The 22,037-nt window shown below is 38.9% G+C and overlaps 2 protein-coding genes across 2 annotated transcripts in view; both read left to right on the forward strand.

Moving 5' to 3' along the window:
* Positions 1-520: 520 nt before the first annotated feature.
* The window catches only part of LOC113161859 (polymeric immunoglobulin receptor-like), a 37,626-nt gene continuing 16,109 nt past the window's right edge, over positions 521-22,037 (forward strand). Inside the window, 3 exon segments of the mRNA XM_026359673.1 lie at positions 521-582; positions 2,368-2,703; positions 2,909-3,226. Coding sequence (XP_026215458.1) covers positions 540-582; positions 2,368-2,703; positions 2,909-3,226 — 697 coding nt within the window. The 5' untranslated portion in view covers positions 521-539.
* On the forward strand, positions 18,158-20,730 carry LOC113162457 (tektin-4-like). Its single transcript, XM_026360590.1, has 8 exons — positions 18,158-18,799; positions 19,303-19,373; positions 19,497-19,640; positions 19,720-19,806; positions 19,914-20,049; positions 20,147-20,301; positions 20,398-20,613; positions 20,696-20,730. Exons 1-7 carry the CDS (start codon positions 18,275-18,277, stop codon positions 20,609-20,611), a joined length of 1,332 nt encoding a protein of 443 aa, XP_026216375.1. The 5' UTR covers positions 18,158-18,274; the 3' UTR covers positions 20,612-20,613; positions 20,696-20,730.

Consider the following 22,037-nt stretch of genomic DNA (forward strand, 5'->3'; position numbering starts at 1 on the left):
GTTACCCAGTTCCCTTGTGAACTGTCTCTGTGTTCTTTACCTCACTTCTAATCTTCTAATTTTGGTCCACTACACTCAACACATTGTTCCAGACTGGTGACAGCTCAAATTAGTAAAATAAAACATGTTTGTTGCTGTGAGATGACAGTACTAACCACTGCATCACTGTAGTACCTATGACTGAATTACTTTGACAATATAGCAACTAAACTAAAGAAGGTTAGTCTTTCATGTCCTGTAGTGATGTATAGATTAAATTCATAAACTATATATACTATAATAGTCTAACTGGATTCAAATGAGCTTGAGTTTGTTCACTTTAAGAGACATAGCCCTCATACTTTTTCACTTTTAAATTCATTTTCAGGAAATGAATTTGTCAGTTTAGATACGTACATAATATTTCCGTGATTGCAGAAGTGAGATGGGTCAGTGTTTCCATAACACGCTGACTCGTGTTGTGGGTGGAACATTTTTCTGTTAGAATAACTTCTACAAAAGGATCATTTCATTTGTAATTCCTCTTTCCTCGCGAACAAATGAAGATGTGGTGCCTTCAGATCCTGCTGTTCATCATTTTCAGTAAGTTCTTTAGCAAAACTAGTAAATCTATCAGGTTTTTATATGCAAATACAAATAATACACTGTTCAAAAACACATCAGATCTCAATGAGGAAAAATCATGCTGGATATTTATACTGATATGGACTGGGTATTATTATTATATAATGAAAGGATGCAACATTATTTGATGAAAATGAAAATTAACAACATACAGAGGGATGAATGCAAAAACAACCTGAAAGTGAAAGTCAAAACATGATGTGCCAGGTTAGTCCATTTTGTTAAAATTTTATTGCAGCAACTCAGAACGGTACTCAGTAGATTGTATGGCCACAACGTGGTTGTATGCCTGACAACATCAGGGTATTCTCCTAATGAGATGATAAATGGTGTTCTAGGCCTTTATCTCTCAGATCTGGACCAGGGCATCATTGAGCTCCTGGACAGTTTGAGGTGCAAAAAATATATAGTGTCCAAGTTCTGTTGGATTTAGGTGGTTTAGTTGAGCATGGGGGCCAGTCAATATTATTCTTCACCCTCCAGGAAGTGCCTGTACTCTCGCCACATGAGGACAGGCCTTGTTGTGAACTAGGAGAAACCCAGGACCCACCACAAAAGCGTAGGGTCTGACAATAGGTCCAAGGATTTCATCCAAACCTGCCAATTCTGGTGTTCTTTGGCAAATGCCTATCAAGCTCCACAGTGCCAGTCAGTGGACACAGGGCCAACTAGAGGACTTCGGGCCTCCAAGTCACACTCATGAAGTTTGTTTCTGATTGTTTGGTCAGAGACATTCACACCAGTGGCCTGCTGGAGCTAATTTTATAGGACTCTAGCACTTCTGCTGATTGGTTAGATGGTGCTCGGAGCCACAGCAAACCTTCTGGCAATGGCACATAATGATGAGCCATCCTGGAGGAGTTGGACTGCCTGTGCAACCTCGGTAGGGTCCAGGTATCACCTCGTGCTACAGTGGTGACACTGATCCTATCCAAATGCACAACAGAAAATATGTTGCCCCTGTTGTTTATTTCATTAACATCAAAGCAGCTGATACTGATCAACAACCCCCCCTTTAACTGACTTGTGTCACAATTAAAGGGAAGGGGGACGAGGCAGGTATGAACTCAAACAGGATCTATTAGAGAAATCTACAAAAACAGGGAACTAAGGGGGGTGTCAACAGACACTACAAAAGGAGGCAGGAAACATGAAGACAAAGTGACAACATAAAACTACCAATGAAGCGGGGAACAAAGTAACAACCAAGAAACCAAAGTACAAAAGAAAACCGCTGCTCAATGGCAAGAAAACAACTCACTGAAAACAGGTAACAGTGTCCAAAGTTCAGAGGATCCAGGGGGGAAGCAAACAGGGCTGAGGTAGACGAGCAGGAGCAGGCCTGAGAGCAGGCAGGTTGAGAGAAGGCAGGTTGTAGCAGGCAGGTAAACGACGACGATCTGACAGGGGTGAAAGGAATGAGGTGAGTTTCACCTCAGAGTCCAGAGGGAGAGGGGAAAATCCAAGGCTGGCTGGGTGCCAGGTCGAAACGGTGACAACTTGATGCTAAACTCTGATTGATTAAAAAGTATTCCTTTAATTTTATTGAGCAGTGCATATATATATATATATATATATATATATATATATATATATATATATATATATATATATATATATATACAGTATGCATATACACATATGTACATATATATACAGCATGTTCAATGACAACTGTAAACAAGCTTAATTAATTTAAAGCCTAAAACCCTTTTACAATTTCATGTTGTTTTCTTGTTGTAGTTTATCTCTGTTGTGTGACCGGTGCAGCAGAGATTATCCATGTGTTTGGATATGAAGAGACAGAAGCTAAAGTTTCCTGCTCTTATGACGAGGGATACGAGTCTTATGAGAAGTACTTGTGCAGAAATTACTGCAGCAGTGATGATGTTTTGATCACAACAACAGAAGCACACAAGAACAGATACTCCATCAGTGATGACACAAACAAACAGGTTTTCACAGCCACCATCTCTAATCTTAATCAAAACGATGCTGGAAAATACTGGTGTGGGGTGACGAGGAGTGGAATCCTAAAGGATTACTACCCTGCTGAAGTCGAACTGAAGGTGGAGAAAGGTAATTAGAAATAATTTATATTTTGTCAAATAAGAAAATCTTCAAGCAAACTGACAAATCACAGATTTAAGTTTTATAGCATTTTTGATGCAGTACTGATGGTGTTTTTTTTTACTATATTTGTCAATGTAAAATATCAGTTTTTTTATTGTTAATTTGATATTGGATATTGAATTAATGTTGCCTTATTTACACACTCTGACAGACACATGTTGTGACAATTCCAGCAAAGTCCAAAGTTATGAGGGAGGTTCAGTGTCCATCAGTTGTCCATATGAGTCTCAGGACCAGAACAACATGAAGTACATCTGCAGAGGAAACCAGCCGTCCTCATGTCTGCAGCAGGCACTAATCACCTCTAACAACAGACAAAACACACAGTTCAGTCTGACTGATGACAAGGAGTCAAAATTCACAGTGACCATTACCAGTTTGACCCAAAAGGATTCTGGGTCGTACCTTTGTGGAGTAAAGAGAAACACAGGGCTGGATGTTTTCTCTGCTGTTGATCTGGAGGTCAGAGGTGAGAGGTCACAGTTTAAGGGGAAAAGGGACCAGGCGGGTATGAACTGAAACAGGATTTATTTACAGTAAACTACACAAAACAGGGAACTAGTTACACGAAGACAAAGTAACAACATAAAACTACCTGTGAGGCGGGGAACAAAGTAACAAAACAAGAAACCAAAGTACAACAGAAAACCACTGGTAGCAGGAGCAGAGCTGATAGCATTTACTTTACATTTACATTTAGTCATTTAGCAGACGCTTTCATTCAAAGCGACTTACAGTTTTATCCAAAACTGTTTTGTTTTTTTTTGTTTAGTGCAACGAAAGATGCGGAAGAGTTCTGTTTTCAGCAATAGCAGGTTGGGAGCATGTTGTAGTGATGGGCAAATGATACAGAGGCTGTATCGGAGCTTGTATTGAAACACCAGAGTCACGTTCGAAGCTTCGAACGTCATTGCTGTTTCGTTTTGCGCTTCGTTCCTTGAAAATGTTTCTAAGCTTCTTATTGGCTCAGAGTCTTTCAGTGTGTGTCATTGGCTCATTGCATTTCAATGCATTCTGAGCCAGTGACCGGTTTTACAGATTTGAGTGGTTTGGTGCTATACCAGCTATATAAGATTCATCATTATCCTTCAAATGTGGTTGTGAGGAGACAGAGATTTGGAGAGTCAGAGTATTTTGGCAAGTTTTCAAGTCAAGTCAAGTCAAGTCAACAAGCTTTATTGTCATTCCAACCACATATAGCTGAAGCAGTACATAGTGAAATGAGACAACATTTCTCCAGAACCATGGTGCCACGTAAGACATTAACAAGACAGAACATGGGGCTGAGGACTGCTAAGTAGTCCTAGCCACATAAAGTGCATCCTGTGCAACCTAGTGTAAACAGTGCAAGAACACAAAGAAAAAGTGCAGACAGACGTCTGAAGACGTACAATTTATATCTGAGGTACTATAAAAACGATGGTGGAAATTATGTGCAAGAACAGCAAGTTGAACATGTCAAATCAAGTGTGTGTGTGTGTATGTGTGTGCTCAGTTCAGTTTTTTTGTGTGTGTGTTGAGGAGCCTGATGGCTTGAGGGAAGAAGCTGTTCAAAAGTCTGGTTGTGAGGGCCCGAATGCTCCGGAACCTCTTCCCTGATGGCAGAAGTGTGAAGATTGGGTGTGAGGGGTGGGTGGGGTCATCCACAATGCAGGTAGCATTGCGGATGCAGCGTGTTGTGTAAATGTCCGTGATGGAGTGGAGAGAGACTCCAATGATCTTCTCAGCTGTCCTCACTATCCGCTGTAGGGCCTTGCGATCCGAAACGGTGCAGTTCCCGAACCAGGCAGCGATGCAGCCGCTCAGGATGCTCTCAATGGTCCCCCTGTAAAATGTAGTTAGGATGGGGGGCGGCAGATGGGCTTTCTTCAGCTTCCTCAGGAAGTAGAGACGCTGCTCTTCTAAGTACGTATGGCGAGTACGACCAATTAGTGACGTTCTAAAGTTTGGGATCATTTTGATCTCATAACATAGACACTGCGACACTTGCGTGCCAGGCATTAGCCGACTGAAGCCTGCGACAGTAGACAAAATTATATTTCTCAATAAAAACCTGTGAAGACAACTAACTTGTCTGCTCTTGTAAATAATCATTCCAAATTAACCAAGTCCTCAAATGACAAACCATTATCTTTAAAGGTTTTACGTAAAAACACTGAATTCAAACATTGTGATCATTTGCAAAGTAGGAAGGATCTCTAATCCTGTTAGGGATAATAAACCCTAATAAACCCTTAACTAACACTTAACCCATATTATAATTTGGGTTAATTCTTTGGGTTAATCTGGAATGTGTTTTAGAGTATGGGAGAGAGCATCTGCATATTTTATTGTAATGACTATATAATCATTATTTGGTATGAATGAACAAAACACTTGAATAACCACACAGTCTTTTCTGAACTTTTATTAGTTCAGGGATTGAAACAATGCCAGAGCTTCAGTCATGCCCTTTAGAGGATGCTATGGCTTCAGTTGTCCACCAGATGCCACCGTCACTGAGGCCTTAAAGCTTTGAACCTTTTTCGACACAATTTGCCCACCACCAGGTTGGGAAACAACAACAATCTGACTGAGGATAGTTTATATAGGGAGAGGGAGACACAGGTGGAGCCAATGTGCAATCAGTTACTGGGAGCACAGGGAGAGAAGTGGCTGGTGGGCAGAGACCAGAGGGAGAACTGGAGAAAATCCACAGCTGACCGGTGCCAGGCCGAAACGGTGACAGAAAGGTCACAGTTTAAAGCAGAAAAAAATGAATAATAAAAAACTGACAAAGATTCCACAATTACATCATTTGTTAAAATACATTCATTATTAAAAATGTGTTGCTCAGATATTAAGTTTCAAAATATTTCCTGAATCTTTCTATACAGTACTCCATGTCTGTAAGAATCTGTGATTATTCATTTTGTATGTCAGAAAACACCTGCTGCCACAGTTCCACCAATGTCCAAAGTTATGAGGGAGGTTCAGTGTCCATCAGTTGTCCTTATGAGTCTCAGGACCAGAACAACACAAAGTACATCTGCAGAGGAAACCAGCTGTCCTCATGTCTGCAGCAGGCACTAATCACCTCTAACAACACGTTCAAAATGTTTATTGCTTACTTTTGGTGTTCCTTTGCTAATTTGCTGTGTTTTTCTGCACTTTTATAATTGTATTGCTCTTTTTAAGCTATCTGGCAATCTTCTGTTAGCTGTTTGTTCAATGACACATATTTTCTTTAATTTTGTATTTACTTTAAAATCATTTCATCATAATTTTCATGAAAATTTCTATGAAAATCTATTTTATTATAGAATAACTGAATTATCAGAGAGGCTGATTTTAGTCTCAAACTAGATGATTAAGTGACTAAAATAACATCTGCACGGATGTTTCGGCCCTGACTAATACAAATCTGACAGATCAATAATTAAATGTATATCTATGTTTTTCATTTAAACTTTAATCAGCAAACTGACATTGACGTTACTGTGTTTCATTGTAATTTTACAATTTTAATGTGGAATATTTAAGTTGTATGGAGGTTAAACCAGAAACACACCATCTCCTGTGTGGCTTTTTAATAACAAACAGACAAATAAAAAAGTTATTGGAAGCTGAGTACACAATAGAATTTTATTTATTCTGTATCCCACCTCACAGGATGTGAGTATTTTTTGCTGTCAGCATAAATAGCTGCTTGTGTCATTGAAATAAACATATGAATTACTTACTAATGTATACATACATAGTGTAAAGACATTAGGTTGGAGCTCCCCTTGGTGGTAGAAATGTGAACACTTGATGACTAAACTACTTTAACAATATACCAACTAAAAGCTGACGGAGCTGATCATCTTTCACATCCTGCAGTGATAAATATTATATTTATTAACTATAGTCTAAGTGAATTCACATGAAGGTGAGTTTCTTTTCTTTGTACCACCTCAGTCAGTTTAACTGATATGAGAATATGAATTACTATTATAATTTCTCTATTCTACACATAATGATCAGAAATCAGGAAGTGAGTTTGTTAGAACAGATGTATAACTAGTAGAGTTCGATCAACTCTGATGATCAAAGTGTACTAATGACAGAGTTCAGGATTTACCTTGCACACTGACACAAGTTGTGGGTGGAACATTTCTATGTTATTTAATGTTATATAATCCGTTTTGTAGTTTCTCTTTTCTCACAAAAGCATTAAGATGTGGTACCTTCGAATTCTGCTGTTCATCCTCTTCAGTAAGTTATTTGAATTAAACAAAGATCTTTATTTTTATTTATGCAACCACAAGCATTGTGTACTATAAAATAATAGTACACTGAGGTTGAAAAAAAATACATATAGTGTTTGTGTCTTCATAAACCTAAAATAAACAAACATCAGTTTTAATCTATTTCTCATTGTTTTCAGAGATTATCCATGTGTAAAGTTTCCTGCTCTTATGCCAAAGGATACGAGTCTAATGAGAAGTACTTGTGCAGAAACAACTGCAGCAGTAATGATGATGTTCTGATCACAACGACAGCAGCACATAAGAACAGATACTCCATCAGTGATGACACAAACAGGTTTTCACAGCCACCATCTCTAATCTTAATCAAAACTATGCTGGGAAATACTGGTGTGGGGTGACAAAGAGTGGAATCCTAAAGGATCACTACCCTGCTGAAGTCAAACTGAAGGTGGAGAAAGGTAATTAGAAATAATTTATATCGATTTGTCACGTCAGTATCCTATAAATTTTAACACTATTCTTATGTGTCATTTTTAACAAGGTGTGGAAAAAATATTTACCCTGAAGTCAGACTAAATATAGTCACAGGTAAATAAACTGACTTGCCTTGATGGCAGCATATGTCTTTCTAAAATCCCAATATTCTCATAATTGCTGATATTACCTTCACACATATCCTCATACAATCGCACATGAGTTTTTTTCACCTTTTGACGCCAGTCTGAATGGTCTCTAGCGCGAAAAACCTAATGTCTATTTTAACCAAAAATAAACTGAAATGTGGTCTCATGTGACCACAGAGGATGTTTTTACTGTCATTTGGTTCATCTGACATAACAACATGCTCAGAGAACTCAGCGGCATTTCTGCAAAACCAGCGCTAACAAATACTGTTTTTCAACTATTTCACAATTCTCTCACAAAGTGCAAAGTGATGAGCTCTGACCATCTTTGCTTGAAAAGGCTGTGCCTTTAGTGGATGCTCCTTTTATTTCCAATCATCACCATCCCTTGTTACCAACTTGTTATCAACATTGTCTTACTTTGGCGCTGGTCCAACCTTTTTTGAGTGAGTTAAAGGAATCAAACTGTGTTTATAATGCCTGCATTTACTGAGCCATTTTCTTTTTTTTTTTTTTTTTACTATATTTGTCAATGTAAAATATCAGTTTTTTTACTGTTAATTTGATATTGAATTAATGTTTACACACTCTGACAGGCACATATTGTGACAATTCCAACAATGTCCAAAGTTATGAGGGAGGTTCAGTGTCCATCAGTTGTCCTTATGAGTCTCAGGACCAGAACAACTTGAAGTACATCTGCAGAGGAAACCAGCCGTCCTCATGTCTGCAGCAGGCACTAATCACCTCTAACAACAGACAAAACACACAGTTCAGTCTGACTGAGACAAGGAGTCAAGAAAATTCACAGTGACCATTACCAGTTTGACCCAAAAGGATTCTGGGTCGTATCTTTGTGGAGTAAAGAGAAACACAGGACTGGATGTTTTCTCTGCTGTTGATCTGGAGGTCAGAGGTGAGAGGTCACATTTGTCTTCCGCTGGTAATCTCAGTATGAGAAATGCATATTCATTAAAAAAAAAAATTGCACGTTCAGAAAATATACATTTTTCAAAAATAATTGTGTAAAAAAAAAAAATCACACAATTAACATATAATTTTGGTTTTAGTGGACCCAATTATAATGCCAGATACAAGTAAATTAAAGAAGATTATTGTAACAAGAATGATGGTAGAATGATACAGGAACCAAACGTGGGGATACGGGGATCTCTGGGAGTTGAAGACTGGGAAATACAAAATGGCAGAAGCCAATATGGCAATCGCCATGTGACGGGAGGTAAGGACTTGATGACTGAGGGAGGCTGAGAAGCGGTGAAACTAATAACAGTAATTGACAGGACGGTAAGGACGAAGTGCAGAGACAGATTTAAGTGGATAGAAAGATTTAGAAGAGTTCCATTTTCAGCAAGTTTTTTAAAGTTGAGAGGCAGCTGAGTGTGCAGAAGAGGGCAGTTCGTTCCACCATCATGGAACCACTGAGCTGAAAAGCTTTGCCAGGGAGCTTTTTTCTTTCTGAAGTGAGGTGAACACAAGACAAGTGTCTGTCTACAAGGGATTGTAGACTTGGATCAGGGAGTTCAGGTAAGCTGATGCTGTTAAGTTCACCACTTTGTAGGCAAAGTTCAGGGCTTTGAATCTGATGCGGACAGCTTCAGGAAGCCAGTGCAGAGATTTGAAAAGTGGTGTAACGTGTCCTTTTAGGCTGATCAAAACTGAGACATACTGCTGAACTTTGGATCATCTGGAGGGGTTTGATGTCTCATCCTGGTAACCCCGTCAGTATGACATTGCAGTATTGAGCCGACATATGACCAGAGCCTGCACAATGAGTTGTGTTGTATAGTCCAAAAAGTAGGATCCGATCTTTCTGATGTTGAACAGGGTAAATCTGACATTTCATAATCGTTCACTTCACTATGCATAAGTATCCTTTTTTTTCCACATCTAGTGGAGGACACTCGCATTCCTTGTAGAGGTTGGAGTTTCCACCCATTACCATTGAGAGTCTTAAGTCATCAGAGGCACAAATCTGAGGAGAGCCACTATAAGCTGAGGAGGCAGAGCAGGGGAGTTTCTGGCTCTGGCTCAGTAGGAGAGAGAAACTGTGGGGGAAGCAGGGATCTTAAGGCCAGATGAAGGGGGCGGTAGTAAACTGTCCCCATCACTGGTCCACCACCTCAGATGTTCTAGGATTAAGGGACAGAAACATCAACATAATGGTGGAAAGTTAAACATCAACAGATATTTTGTTTTCTTATTCAGTTTGTGCTTGTTGTTGACTCCTGTTGTTGAATGGATGGAACAAGAATGAGAAACCAGCTGTTAAGGAAACTAGAAAAGCGCAATATAAGTGCAACTCTTTTACCATTACTGTCTGACAGCTGCTTTAGCAATATAATGAATCGCAAAAAAGGTTTAGGAGCACCTTGCTACTGGCTGTGCAAATACGTATATCTGAACAAATCACCTTTGTGCTCTTGGTGATTTAGAGGTTGAGAAGCCATGAAGCATAGTATGCAACATTTTCACCTAACATCCAGCTTTAGTGAATTATGTTGCAGGTTATTGCCCATATCTATTTCTCATTTTATGTCCTGTCAGAATATTTTTTAACACTAAAAATCATATACAATACAAAAAAAGGGTTCCAAAAACTGAAAAGTTGCAAATGTGTGGATGTATTCTTTAGTGAATTTGCTCCAATAGTCAGCAGTCCTAACAAATGTTGTTTTTGACACAGTCTTTCCACAGAAGACCAGCACTGTGATCTCTACCATCACTGTGGAACAGCTCAAATCACAAGCAACACACATCCCAAATAAACATTAATGGTTAGTGTGTTAGACATCAGAGAGTTCACACTGTCTGCTGATCCTTTTCCTTTTTGTTCTTGAGATGGTGATAACAGTTATCTGTTGTGCTTTCTGTGTGTTTTCAGATGTTACACTCACTAACATGATGGTTTACATTGTGTCCACTGCTCTACATACTGAGAGGCTCTACTTTTTTTTTTTTTTTTTTTCAATGTGTGTGCTTTAAACAAAGGCTTATCAAAATACACTACATACACAATCAGTGTAGTAATATATTGCATCAATCTCCACTTCAACCTCATCTAACTCTCTCAAAACAAACAGCACTGCATGAATGTGTTGTTGACTCACTGCAGGAAAAATACTTCTACAACAAAGACTGAATACATGAGTATTTGTCTTTCTGCTGAGTGACAGAGAAAATGTAGGAAAGCCTGTTCACTTTATAGAAGCATGAAGCATCTCAAGTCATGTTTTTATTTTCACCACAAATTAATAAAACTGCTTCTTATTCCATTAAACAAATGCAACAATCTGTGTAAATCTGTGAGAGGACAGGTTCTTTAGTTCCCTCTTAATCTCAATCTCATGCATTGTAACACACATTTGTGGGTATCTGGTGGCTGAATGATTAGACACATACCAAACCATGACATCATGGTTTGTTTCCCATTTTAATTTTTTTTTTACTCTCTGTCTCTATCAAATAAAGAAAATATCATGGTAAATGGTCTGCACTTATATAGTGCTTTTCCACCTAGATGGTACTCAAAACGCTTTACACACTTACACACACTTACACACACTTACACACACTTACACACACTTACACACACACACACACACACACACACACACACACACACACACACACACACACACGGGTTTTCATGCTTTTAGGGGACGAACTTTTTAACCATGACTTGTGGGGACTACCCTTTCTAAAAGAGCTGGAGGTCTGAAAAAAATCAGGTAAATTTGCCTTTACACAGAGAGCTCATACACGCCTTCGAATACTCACAATTCTAAACTTTTGTGATGACAGATGTTCTAAACATGTTTTCTGGGGACATCCGGAAAACACTGAATTTGCATAATCGGGAACCTATTTTACATATAATTTGCATAGTTCACACAATTCTTAATTTGACTTCTGGGGACCTAATAAGTATTAGTGCTCAGATTATTGCACTGACCACTTACTTATGCTTTAAAAGGTTTCAAAACATTTTAAACAACAATAGGTGAAAACATGTGACCTAAACATGCACAGTAGGTTTGTGTAGGGTGGGTCATTTCATTAATTGGATGTGTAGACAGTTGTGTGCATGTGTTATTTTAGAAAGCATAACATTGAAGTTACCTTCATATTTACAAATTTCTCCTCTTAAATTAAATGTTTTCAATAACCAAGAAATCAAACCGAATTGCTCACTGAACATTTTAATCGAGCCACTGCTAATGAAATTGCTACAATAACAGTAGACCTGACCCAAATTGTGCAAAATTGTTTTTTGAAACAAACCTACACATCCAGTCTATATATTTAATATTTAGACAACACTTTTTTTTGTAGGCTGTTGTGAACATAAAATGTCACATTCTGCCAGGTTCGGTTCTTGAGAGCCTCTGGATCAGACCTTAGGCACCCTTCACAATCTGTCTTGGCAGGCACAATGCAAGAGTGCATGAACTGCATCAGCTTCAACCTCTGATTGCTGCCATGGTGTTCTTCTAACCTTACCTGTTACAAATGAAAAGAAAAATGAATCAATCAAGGCTATGAACAAGTCCAAGTACAAATATGTTATGATGGATTCTTTTAAATAACAAACATTTATTTTACACAGCAAGTAAATCCTTCTTACTCAGGATCACAATGTCTCCTCTGTCAACTTCTGAGATCATTTGTGGTAAAAGCACACACTTTTGTAAGTGTTGAGCTGAGTTTTATGAATTTAATACTTAAATAATTAACCTTTTCAAGTGGCCTTAACAGAACAGACTTGGTCAATGGCCTCTCCACAATCTGTAGATTGTGACCTGGATTTCTTTTGTTTTGGAATGATTTCCTCATCTTCACTAGATGAAACAGTGTTCTCTACTAGTTGTCCTATATATAAAATCATAACTAAAACTATTCTATTCAGTCTCACAGGGATTCAGGTCAACATTTTAAGCACATGCCAGATAGGCCATCCCCCAATGTAGCTATAGATTTAAGAGAGGAGGGAGGACAAAACTAGGTGCCTGGTCCTAAGAACCTACCTCTAGAAGAAGGTGTAATGGAAAAGAAGCCAGAAGATTCCCCAAGCACTGCTGGCTATTCTGACTGAAAATAGATTACAACTAAATATATGCTAACTCCATTTATTAACCTACTTCAAATGAAACACTGTAGTACTGTGTCAAGTACTGAATAGAATAATACCTCTTGTGGACTGCTGGGTGCACATGCACGCTCAACTATTTCTACTTCTGAGGTTGAAGCAGCATAGGATATTTCTGAAGGCTGCACAACCTCCTTACTTGGACATATCTGCAAAAATGTCAAAATCAAACATTTCAACAAAATGATACTTTGATAAAGGATTTAATCAAAAACAAAAATATTCAAAACGGAAACAAATATCCTCAAGATTCATCAAATTCTGTATCAGCGTATCTTGTGTTCCCACACACTGCTGCAAACATGCTTACTGGGGACACTTCACACACTTGATGTGGGCCCTTATGGGGACTTCATCTGTGATTCTTTTACTTGGACTTCACACTAAAATTGGATAATACAGTATTAAAGTGCATTGTGGGGACATCGTAAATGTCCAATAATTCAGTGGAATTCTGCCAAAATTAAAATCCAAACTGAGCTTCTAATGTGTTGCCAGTGATCCATGATGATTAGCGTTCAAGATACATCGCCTCTAAATGTCTGGCTATTCTGACTGAAACTAGAATACAACTAAATATCTGCTAACTCCATTTATTAACCTACTTCAAAACTATGAAACACACAGTATCAGTACTGTGTCAAGTGCTGTTTACAAGCATACCTCTTTTGGACTGATGAGTGCACAATGAGGCTCAACCATTTCTACTTCTGGGGTTGAAGCAGCATGGGACACTTCTGCTGGCTGCACACCCTCCTTACTTGGACATATCTGCAAAGATGTCAAAATCAAACAGTTCAACAAACTTATACTTTGATAAAGGCTCCAATCAAAAACACAAATATTCAAAATGGAAACAAATATCTTCAAAATTCATCAAATTCTGTATCAGCATATCTTGTGTTCCCACACACTAGTGCAAACATGCTTACTGGGGACACTTCACACACTTGATGTGGGCCCTTATGGGGACTTCATCTGTGATTCTTTTACTTGGACTTCACACTAAAATTGGATTATACAGTATTAAAGTGCATTGTGGGGACATCGTAAATGTCCAATAATTCAGTGGAATTCTGCCAAAATTAAACTCAAAACTGAGCTTCTAATGTGTTGCCTGTGATCCATGATGATTAGCGTTCAAGACACATCACCTCTAAATGTCTAGCTATTCTGACTGAAACTAGAATACAACTAAATATCTGCTATGAAACACACAGTATCAGTACTGTGTCAAGTACTGAATACAAGCATACCTCTTTTGGACTGCTGAGTGCACATTCAGGCTCAACCATTTCTACTTCTGGGGTTGAAGCAGCATGGGAAACTTCTGCTGGCTGCACACCCTCCTTACTTGAACATATCTGCAAAGATGTCAAAATCAAACATTTCAACAAACTTATACTTTGATAAAGGCTTCAATCAAAAACACAAATATTCAAAATGGAAACAAATATCTTCAAAATTCATCAAATTCTGTATCAGCATTTCTTGTGTTCCCACACACTAGTGCAAACATGCTTACTGGGGACACTTCACACACTTGATGTGGGCCCTTATGGGGACTTCATCTGTGATTCTTTTACTTGGACTTCACACTAAAATTGGATAATACAGTATTAAAGTGCATTGTGGGGACATCGTAAATGTCCAATAATTCAGTGGAATTCTGCCAAAATTAAAATCAAAACTGAGCTTCTAATGTGTTGCCTGTGATCCATGATGATTAGCGTTCAAGACACATCACTTCTAAATGTCTAGCTATTCTGACTGAAACTAGAATACAACTAAATATCTGCTAACTCCATTTATTAACCTACTTCAAAACTATGAAACACACAGTATCAGTACTGTGTCAAGTATTGAATACAAGCATACCTCTTGTGGACTGCTGGGTGCACATTCAGGCTCAACCATTTCTACTTCTGGGGTTGAAGCAGCATGGGACACTTCTGCTGGCTGCACACCCTCCTTACTTGGACATATCTGCAAAGATGTCAAAATCAAACATTTCAACAAACTTATACTTTGATAAAGGCTTCAATCAAAAACACAAATATTCAAAATAGATACAAATATCCTCAAAATTCATCAAATTCTGTATCAGCATATCTTGTGTTCCCACACACTAGTGCAAACATGCTTACTGGGGACACTTCACACACTTGATGTGGGCCCTTATGGGGACTTCATCTGTGATTCTTTTACTTGGACTTCACACTAAAATTGGATAATACAGTATTAAAGTGCATTGTGGGGACATCGTAAATGTCCAATAATTCAGTGGAATTCTGCCAAAATTAAAATCAAAACTGAGCTTCTAATGTGTTGCCTGTGATCCATGATGATTAGCGTTCAAGACACATCACTTCTAAATGTCTAGCTATTCTGACTGAAACTAGAATACAACTAAATATCTGCTATGAAACACACAGTATCAGTACTGTATCAAGTGCTGTTCACAAGCATACCTCTTTTGGACTGCTGAGTGCACAATGAGGCTCAACCATTTCTACTTCTGAGGTTGAAGCAGCATGGGACACTTCTGCTGGCTGCACACCCTCCCTACTTGGACATATCTGCAAAGATGTCAAAATTAAACATTTAAACATAATTATATTTTGATAAAGACTTTACTCTTTCAAAACGGAAACAAATACTCGTTATCAGCACTTCTTTTGTCCACAATGCATACAACATACCAATCAGCCCAATCAGACTCATTAAGTGCCTCATGACTGAGGTTTTTTTTTCACATTTATCACATATAGAAAACAAACATAATAAAAACTAGGTGATAGCTGATGTCTGCAAGGTTGTTTTTTCTCCTGTAAGCCTCTCTTCTGTAAAGACATCATTGTTTATATCAGACAAGCTACATGTGTTGCCCAGTAAGCCAAAACAAGTTAGAAGCTGAGAAACAAGGAATCAGAGCTGCACAGACATCAAGACCAGTGTTTTTCAAACTAGTATTAGTAACACAGCTTACACACAGTATAACCTGTGTCATAACAGACAGACACATATCAAAAAATGCCACTAATTAACCATCTTAGACAGTTTAAGCTTGTTACACACTCTCCAGACTGCACCACTATCATAACCATAACCATTTTGTATGATTGTTTAGCCTTCTTTGCAAAGGATAGACCTGATGAATGCTTTGATGTTTTTTCTCCTTGACTTAGATTTAGTTTTCTTGCCTTGTTCCTTACTTGTAAGTTGCTTTGGATAAAAGCATCTGCCAAATGACTAAATGTAAATGTAAATGTAAACGTAAACAAATATGAATCTATTTCCCTGGGTTTTCTTTTTTTTTTTTTTCAATAACAATACAGCCAAATTGACAGAGCCCTCAATGGTTATAAGTTATTAAGATAATCTTTAAGCTGGTAGTATCTACAGTATATTCTATATGCACCTTCAAGACAGTATGCAAAACATATGTCTAGCAAAATATTGCTAGATTTGCTAACTTAGCTTCCAGTCATTATAATGCCTAGAGGATGCTAATTAAGGATTGCTAACACGCTAGGATGGCCTACCCTACCACAGCTAGCACATACTTTAGAGCTGCTAAAGCATTGAGCATTGGCTATGCACTTATAAATATGAAAAACCCTTTAGAATTTGGGTTTAGTTTGCTGCTTCCTAATGTGCATTTTCTAGGCAGTATGAATAATAGTTAGCAAAACATAATTATTTTCCTAACTTAGCCTCTAGTCATTATAATGCATAGAGGATGCTAATTAAGGATTGCTAACACGCTAGGATGGCCTACCCTACCACAGCTAGCACATACTTTAGAGCTGCTAAAGCATTGAGCATTGGCTATGCACTTATAAATATGAAAAATCCTTTAAAATTTTGGTTTAGTTTGCTGCTTCCTAATTTGCATTTTCTAGGCAGTATGTATAATGGCTAGCAAAACATAATTATTTTCCTAGTTTAGCTACCCGTCATTGTAATGTATAAAGATTGCTAATAAAGCAATGCTAATATGCTAGCTTTGCCTATCCTACCACACCTAATAAATATCTTAGAGCTACTAAAGCATTGAGCACTGGCTATGTACTTATAAAATTACATATAGTAATATAAGAAAAAGTCAATTAAAATCGCTTACCTTTGAGTTTAGTTTGCTGTTAGCTCATACTTGATTAGCTCCCATCCACACCTTGCCACGACGGTGGTTACACTCCAATTAAAATGGTCGCCATTGAAAACATTCCTAATGGGGACCTGAGTAGGTGGGTGGGACTGACCATATTTGGAAGTAGAGTGTGTGTACAGGAGGTAGTGCAATAGCAGTCACAAAGGTTAAGGTGGCGCTAGTGGACACACACACTACACACGCATTTTGGAAAAAAGGTAACTTTTGGGCCAACCTTAAAAATCATGTTGGCACATATCAGCATGGCTCCAGCATTAAGTTGACAGCGTTTTCCTTTTGGGGACGTCATTTTTTGTCCCCACAACGTTTTCCGTCCCCACACCGTGAGTGAAAAAACAATTTTTTGTCCCCACAATACATGAAAACCAGTACACACACACACACACACACACACACACACACACACACTTTGGCATGTGACGTGGCAGCCGGGAATTGAACCAGCAATCCTGTGATTTATAGTCAACTGCTAAATATAAATATATTTAGGTCCATTGTTGTGCTGAGTCTCCACAGTGTGAATACGAATTTACAGACAAACACTCAGCAAACATGAGAAGTCATCAGGCAGTTTAACAGAGTTTGACAGGCTGTTACTAACGAGTTAACTAGTGGACCCAGTTGCAGAATGACAGCAGAAAAACAGAGAGGGATTTCCCATAAAAGATTAACAGAGGTAGTAACAAATGCTGAACAGACATAATGTAATGCAAACAAAATCTCAAAAAGGAGAAACGGACTAAAGAACACTGCAAAAGGCAGGTAAACTAGAAACTCACTAACTAACTAAACTGACTTCACTAACAAGACTTACAAACCGTGGTGATGAAAGCTAGAGGTCTGGGAAAAGGTGAATGGAGGAGGCAGGGAAAAAACGAGGTTGACAGTAGTCACACTAGTAAATGACAAACACAGAAATGGACTTAAATACAAGACACACTAAGGATTAACACAACACACCTGCTAAAAACACACATCTGTTGCCACTCAAATCAGAGACAGAGACCTCCGGGGACACTGCCTCAGCTGGCCGGAGGAGGGAAATGTAACACACACTAGATCTTAGCGACAACCTGAGCTGTACTGTAGTTATCTTCAGTGAATGTGAACATAATGCCATGTGACTGATTCATTCACAGATTCTTTTGTTAACTAGTCACCTGAGACAAAGCTGCTGCTGGAGCTGCTGCTGCCAACATGTGTAACCAGGCAACACCAAACAAACACACCACTTGTTCTGGAGCAGGACTGTTGACACTGTGCACTAAAGTCTTCTTAAAGCAGGTCGTCAGCTTTGTGTCAGTAACTGAGCTGTCATAAAATGAGCTCTGAGGTTTTAGTCTCACGGCCACACTATGACAGCAGAGCTGTGGCTCAGGGGGTCCTGAAAGAGTCTCCTGTAGGACTAGAGGTCCCGCAGTCCTCCTCAGGCTCAGGTACAACGGGGTACCGCTCTGCTAAATACACCCCAGCTGAGTGGTTCTCCAACTATCACAGTATCCTCCAACAGGCTGGAACTGACCACCACGAGGCTCAAAGTATCCAGAGAGAGTCCCGAACTCTGTACCAGGACACAGAGGAAGCCACTTTGAAGACCCAGGCTGAGGGAACACGTCTTCTGGGGGAAAGACTACAAGACATCCACTACTGGAAGTCTGAGCTGCAGCGGCACATCGACCATCTGCTGACCGACACCGAGACACTGCTGGCACTGAAGACGCGGCTGGAGAAGGCGCTGGACGCCACCGAGACTCCGTACGCCATCACCACAGATAATCTGAACTGCAGGACAAGAAGACTGGGACCAGACCTGGTACAGGACACAGTGGAGGAGGAGCTGATGAAGGTGAACATTGACAGGACAGTGAACATTAGAGAAGTGAAGTGTTATAAACTTACACAATATTTCATCTATGAACTTATCAAGACTTTAATTAATTATTCAGCTGCTTAAACTAAATTTTATAACAGATATAAAACAATTAGAGTTTCCACTTGTCAGTCAACAGAAGATTAATGTGCAACTATTCTGATGATCTAGTAACTGAGTCAAAATGAACAAATGTTTGAGATCCACTAATATTTAATAGAGAGATGTAAGATTCTATCTGATTAGAAACACACAGAAGACAGTATCCCTCTGTCCTTTTATGGTTTCATGGTAAAATATGAAATAAACACATTAAGCTGGTGTAATAATAATAATAATGAACAATTACCTGCAGTCTTTACAACAACAGTTCAGCTGTGTGCTCACAGTAATTTTCTCTGGATCAAGTGTCTCATACTGAGTTCAGTGTAACAGTAAAGCAGCTCCAGCAGAGGGCTCAGTGGGAATGTGTTTTACAGGAAGTGGACCTGATCAGGAGCGTCCAGGACCTTCTGAAGAGAACTACAGCTCAGGTTGTCACTCAGATCAAGTGAGTGTCTCTTTACAGAAACGTACATTTCCTGACATGTACGTCATTCATAAAATGTCATTTAGACGTCTGAATTGACCAGGCTGTAATAAAGTATCTATCTATCTTTGATGTGTGTGTCAGGTTGAACAGAGAGGCCAAGCACATGTTAGAGTTGGACTGGTCTGATAAGTACCAGGCCTACAGCTTTGATGACCACTGTGGGAGACACAGTAACAGGAGTCCAGACACAAAGCACCACCCAGGCTCAGCTGCCATGCAGGACCAGTGAGTGTGAGCTATGAGTCTGTGAATCTGCAATTACACAATGATACAGTTACACTCTGTGTCTTCTGGTTTGATGCAGAGTGTGTAACCGCTCGTCGTGGATGAAGTTCAGCCAGGACAACCTGAACAAAGCCCTGCAGGAGGAACAGGCCACCAACAGTCTCAGGTCAGAGTGCTGCAGAGTAATGATGATGAAGATCAGTGTGATGGGAGCTCAAAGCGTCACTGTGGTAAAAGTTTTCAGTGAACTTAATTAAGCTGTTTGTGTGTCAGACTGCTGGTGGAGCAGATGCTGCAGGACACCACTGAGGATCTGAGAGTCCAGTGCTCCAAGGTGGACCAAGCCTTCAGCCAGCGCTGTGTGGAGCTGGTACAGGCCAAGACTCAGCTGGAAATGAAGCTTACAAAGGTGCACAGAGAGACAGTCAGTCAGACAGACAGATAGTCAGTCAGAACGACAGGGTGATCTATTGATGGTTATTAATTGTGTGACCATGTGTGTACAGACCTTGGAGCAGATCGGGGTCCAGGAGAGGAATATTCTGGTTCTACAGAAGGCCATCAACAACAAAGAGACTCCACTGAGAGTAGCTCAGTCCAGACTTTACCTTCGCTCTCTCAGACCCAACATGGAGCTCTGCAGGGATGAACCCCAGCTCAGGTACATACACACACACACACACACACACACACAGATCTGAATCATGTGCTGTCTCACCTTCCTGTTTATCTCCTGTCTTGCTGCTTCTGTGTCTAGTTTGGAGGGGGAGGTGAGAGAAATTGATGCCACTCTGACGTCTCTGAACCAGCAGCTGAGCAAACCCAGAAGCTCCCTGTCCCACCTGGAGGAGTCACGCATGGCTCTAGAGAAAGACATTAACTGTAAAACTCACTCACTGTTCATTGATAGAGACAAGTGCATGACTCACCGTAAACGATACCCAACAGTCTCCACACTGTCAGGATACTGAAGGTAAATGATGCATGATGATTAATTTTTAATGTATGTTCTCTGTACGTCATCATCACTGATCACATTTTCTGATTATCTATAGTGTCTGTAGTAAATCTACCTGCTGCAGACATGTGGACAGCTGGTGTCTTTTAAATATATTCTTCATGTTGTTCTGGTCCTGAGACTCATACGAACAACTGATGGACACTGAACCTCCCTCATAACTTTGGACTTTGGTGTAAACATTGCAGTAGTTGTCTGTCAGAGAGTGTTACAAAGACAAAACATGTTATACTTCAGTAAAATGATCAATATTAAAATCTGCAATACAAAATAAAAATAAATGTTATTGGCTAAATGTGGTGAAAAAGTGAAAGTGCTCAGTGTTTGCAGCATTATCAATGTTGTAGTACAGGATTGTTGGTAATAGAGCATATTAGCCACATTTAAATGTTGATACAAAGACACATTAAACAACTTTACTTCATTCATGCTGCATCAAATCTATATTTAATCTGTCAATATTTAATCTATTTAAATTCACGCTCAGTAATTTAATATTTTTGTCTTGTAATCAGCTTAGAGTCATTTCTCTTCTTTATTCTACTGTTCTGAGCCTGTTTAAGTGGTTTTCTGTTGCTGGTTAGTTTACTTCTTGTATTCAAGTCTGTAACTTACACCTCCTGTGTCTTGTTATTACATAAATGCAGATATTACCCTAAATCTAAACAACAGTTATTTAAACTTTGTGACGTTCTGGATCACCTGGTTGATAAAAAGGTAGCAGCAGAAAACAACCTCAATAAACTTTGAGGGTACAAATAATTAATCTGTCATAGTGGAGGTGAAAATATAAATAGTATAACACATATTAAAATTAGGAAAGATGAAGGTTATTTCAAGCTGCTGAATTGATGTTTGACATTTAACATTCACCTGTCGTAATACTTTAATCCACTAGAGCGAGCTATTGAGTCTCACTAGCTCATCTCCTGTCACATCTCATTACAGTGAACGTCTTCCACCTCAAAAGCAGCAGAAACATCCAGTGTAGGATTATTTTTCAGTTAGTAAAGTATACAATTAGTTATATATTAACATAACTTTGTATGTTGTAGATATTAAAGTTGTGTAAAATGTGCTTAAAGACCATCTATCTCTTCTAATAATATGTTTCATGTCTTCTCTTTGCTAAGCTGGACTGAAAAGTAAATAGCTGTGAATGATCAAAATAAGGAGAAATAAAGACAAATAATAAAAAAAGAAAAAATAAATAAATTAAATAGTACAGTGAGGTTAAGATTGAGGGAGTGAGGAGTTTGACGCACAGACTATCTTCTTCTTTTCAATTGATCTGTTTCCTTTCCTGTCCTCTGCGTCCTCTTCTCTCACACCAACTAACTTCACGTCCTCTCTCACTACATCCATAAATCTCCTCTTTG

Source organism: Anabas testudineus, chromosome 1, assembly GCF_900324465.2.
Source record: "Anabas testudineus chromosome 1, fAnaTes1.2, whole genome shotgun sequence".
NCBI lineage: Eukaryota > Metazoa > Chordata > Actinopteri > Anabantiformes > Anabantidae > Anabas > Anabas testudineus.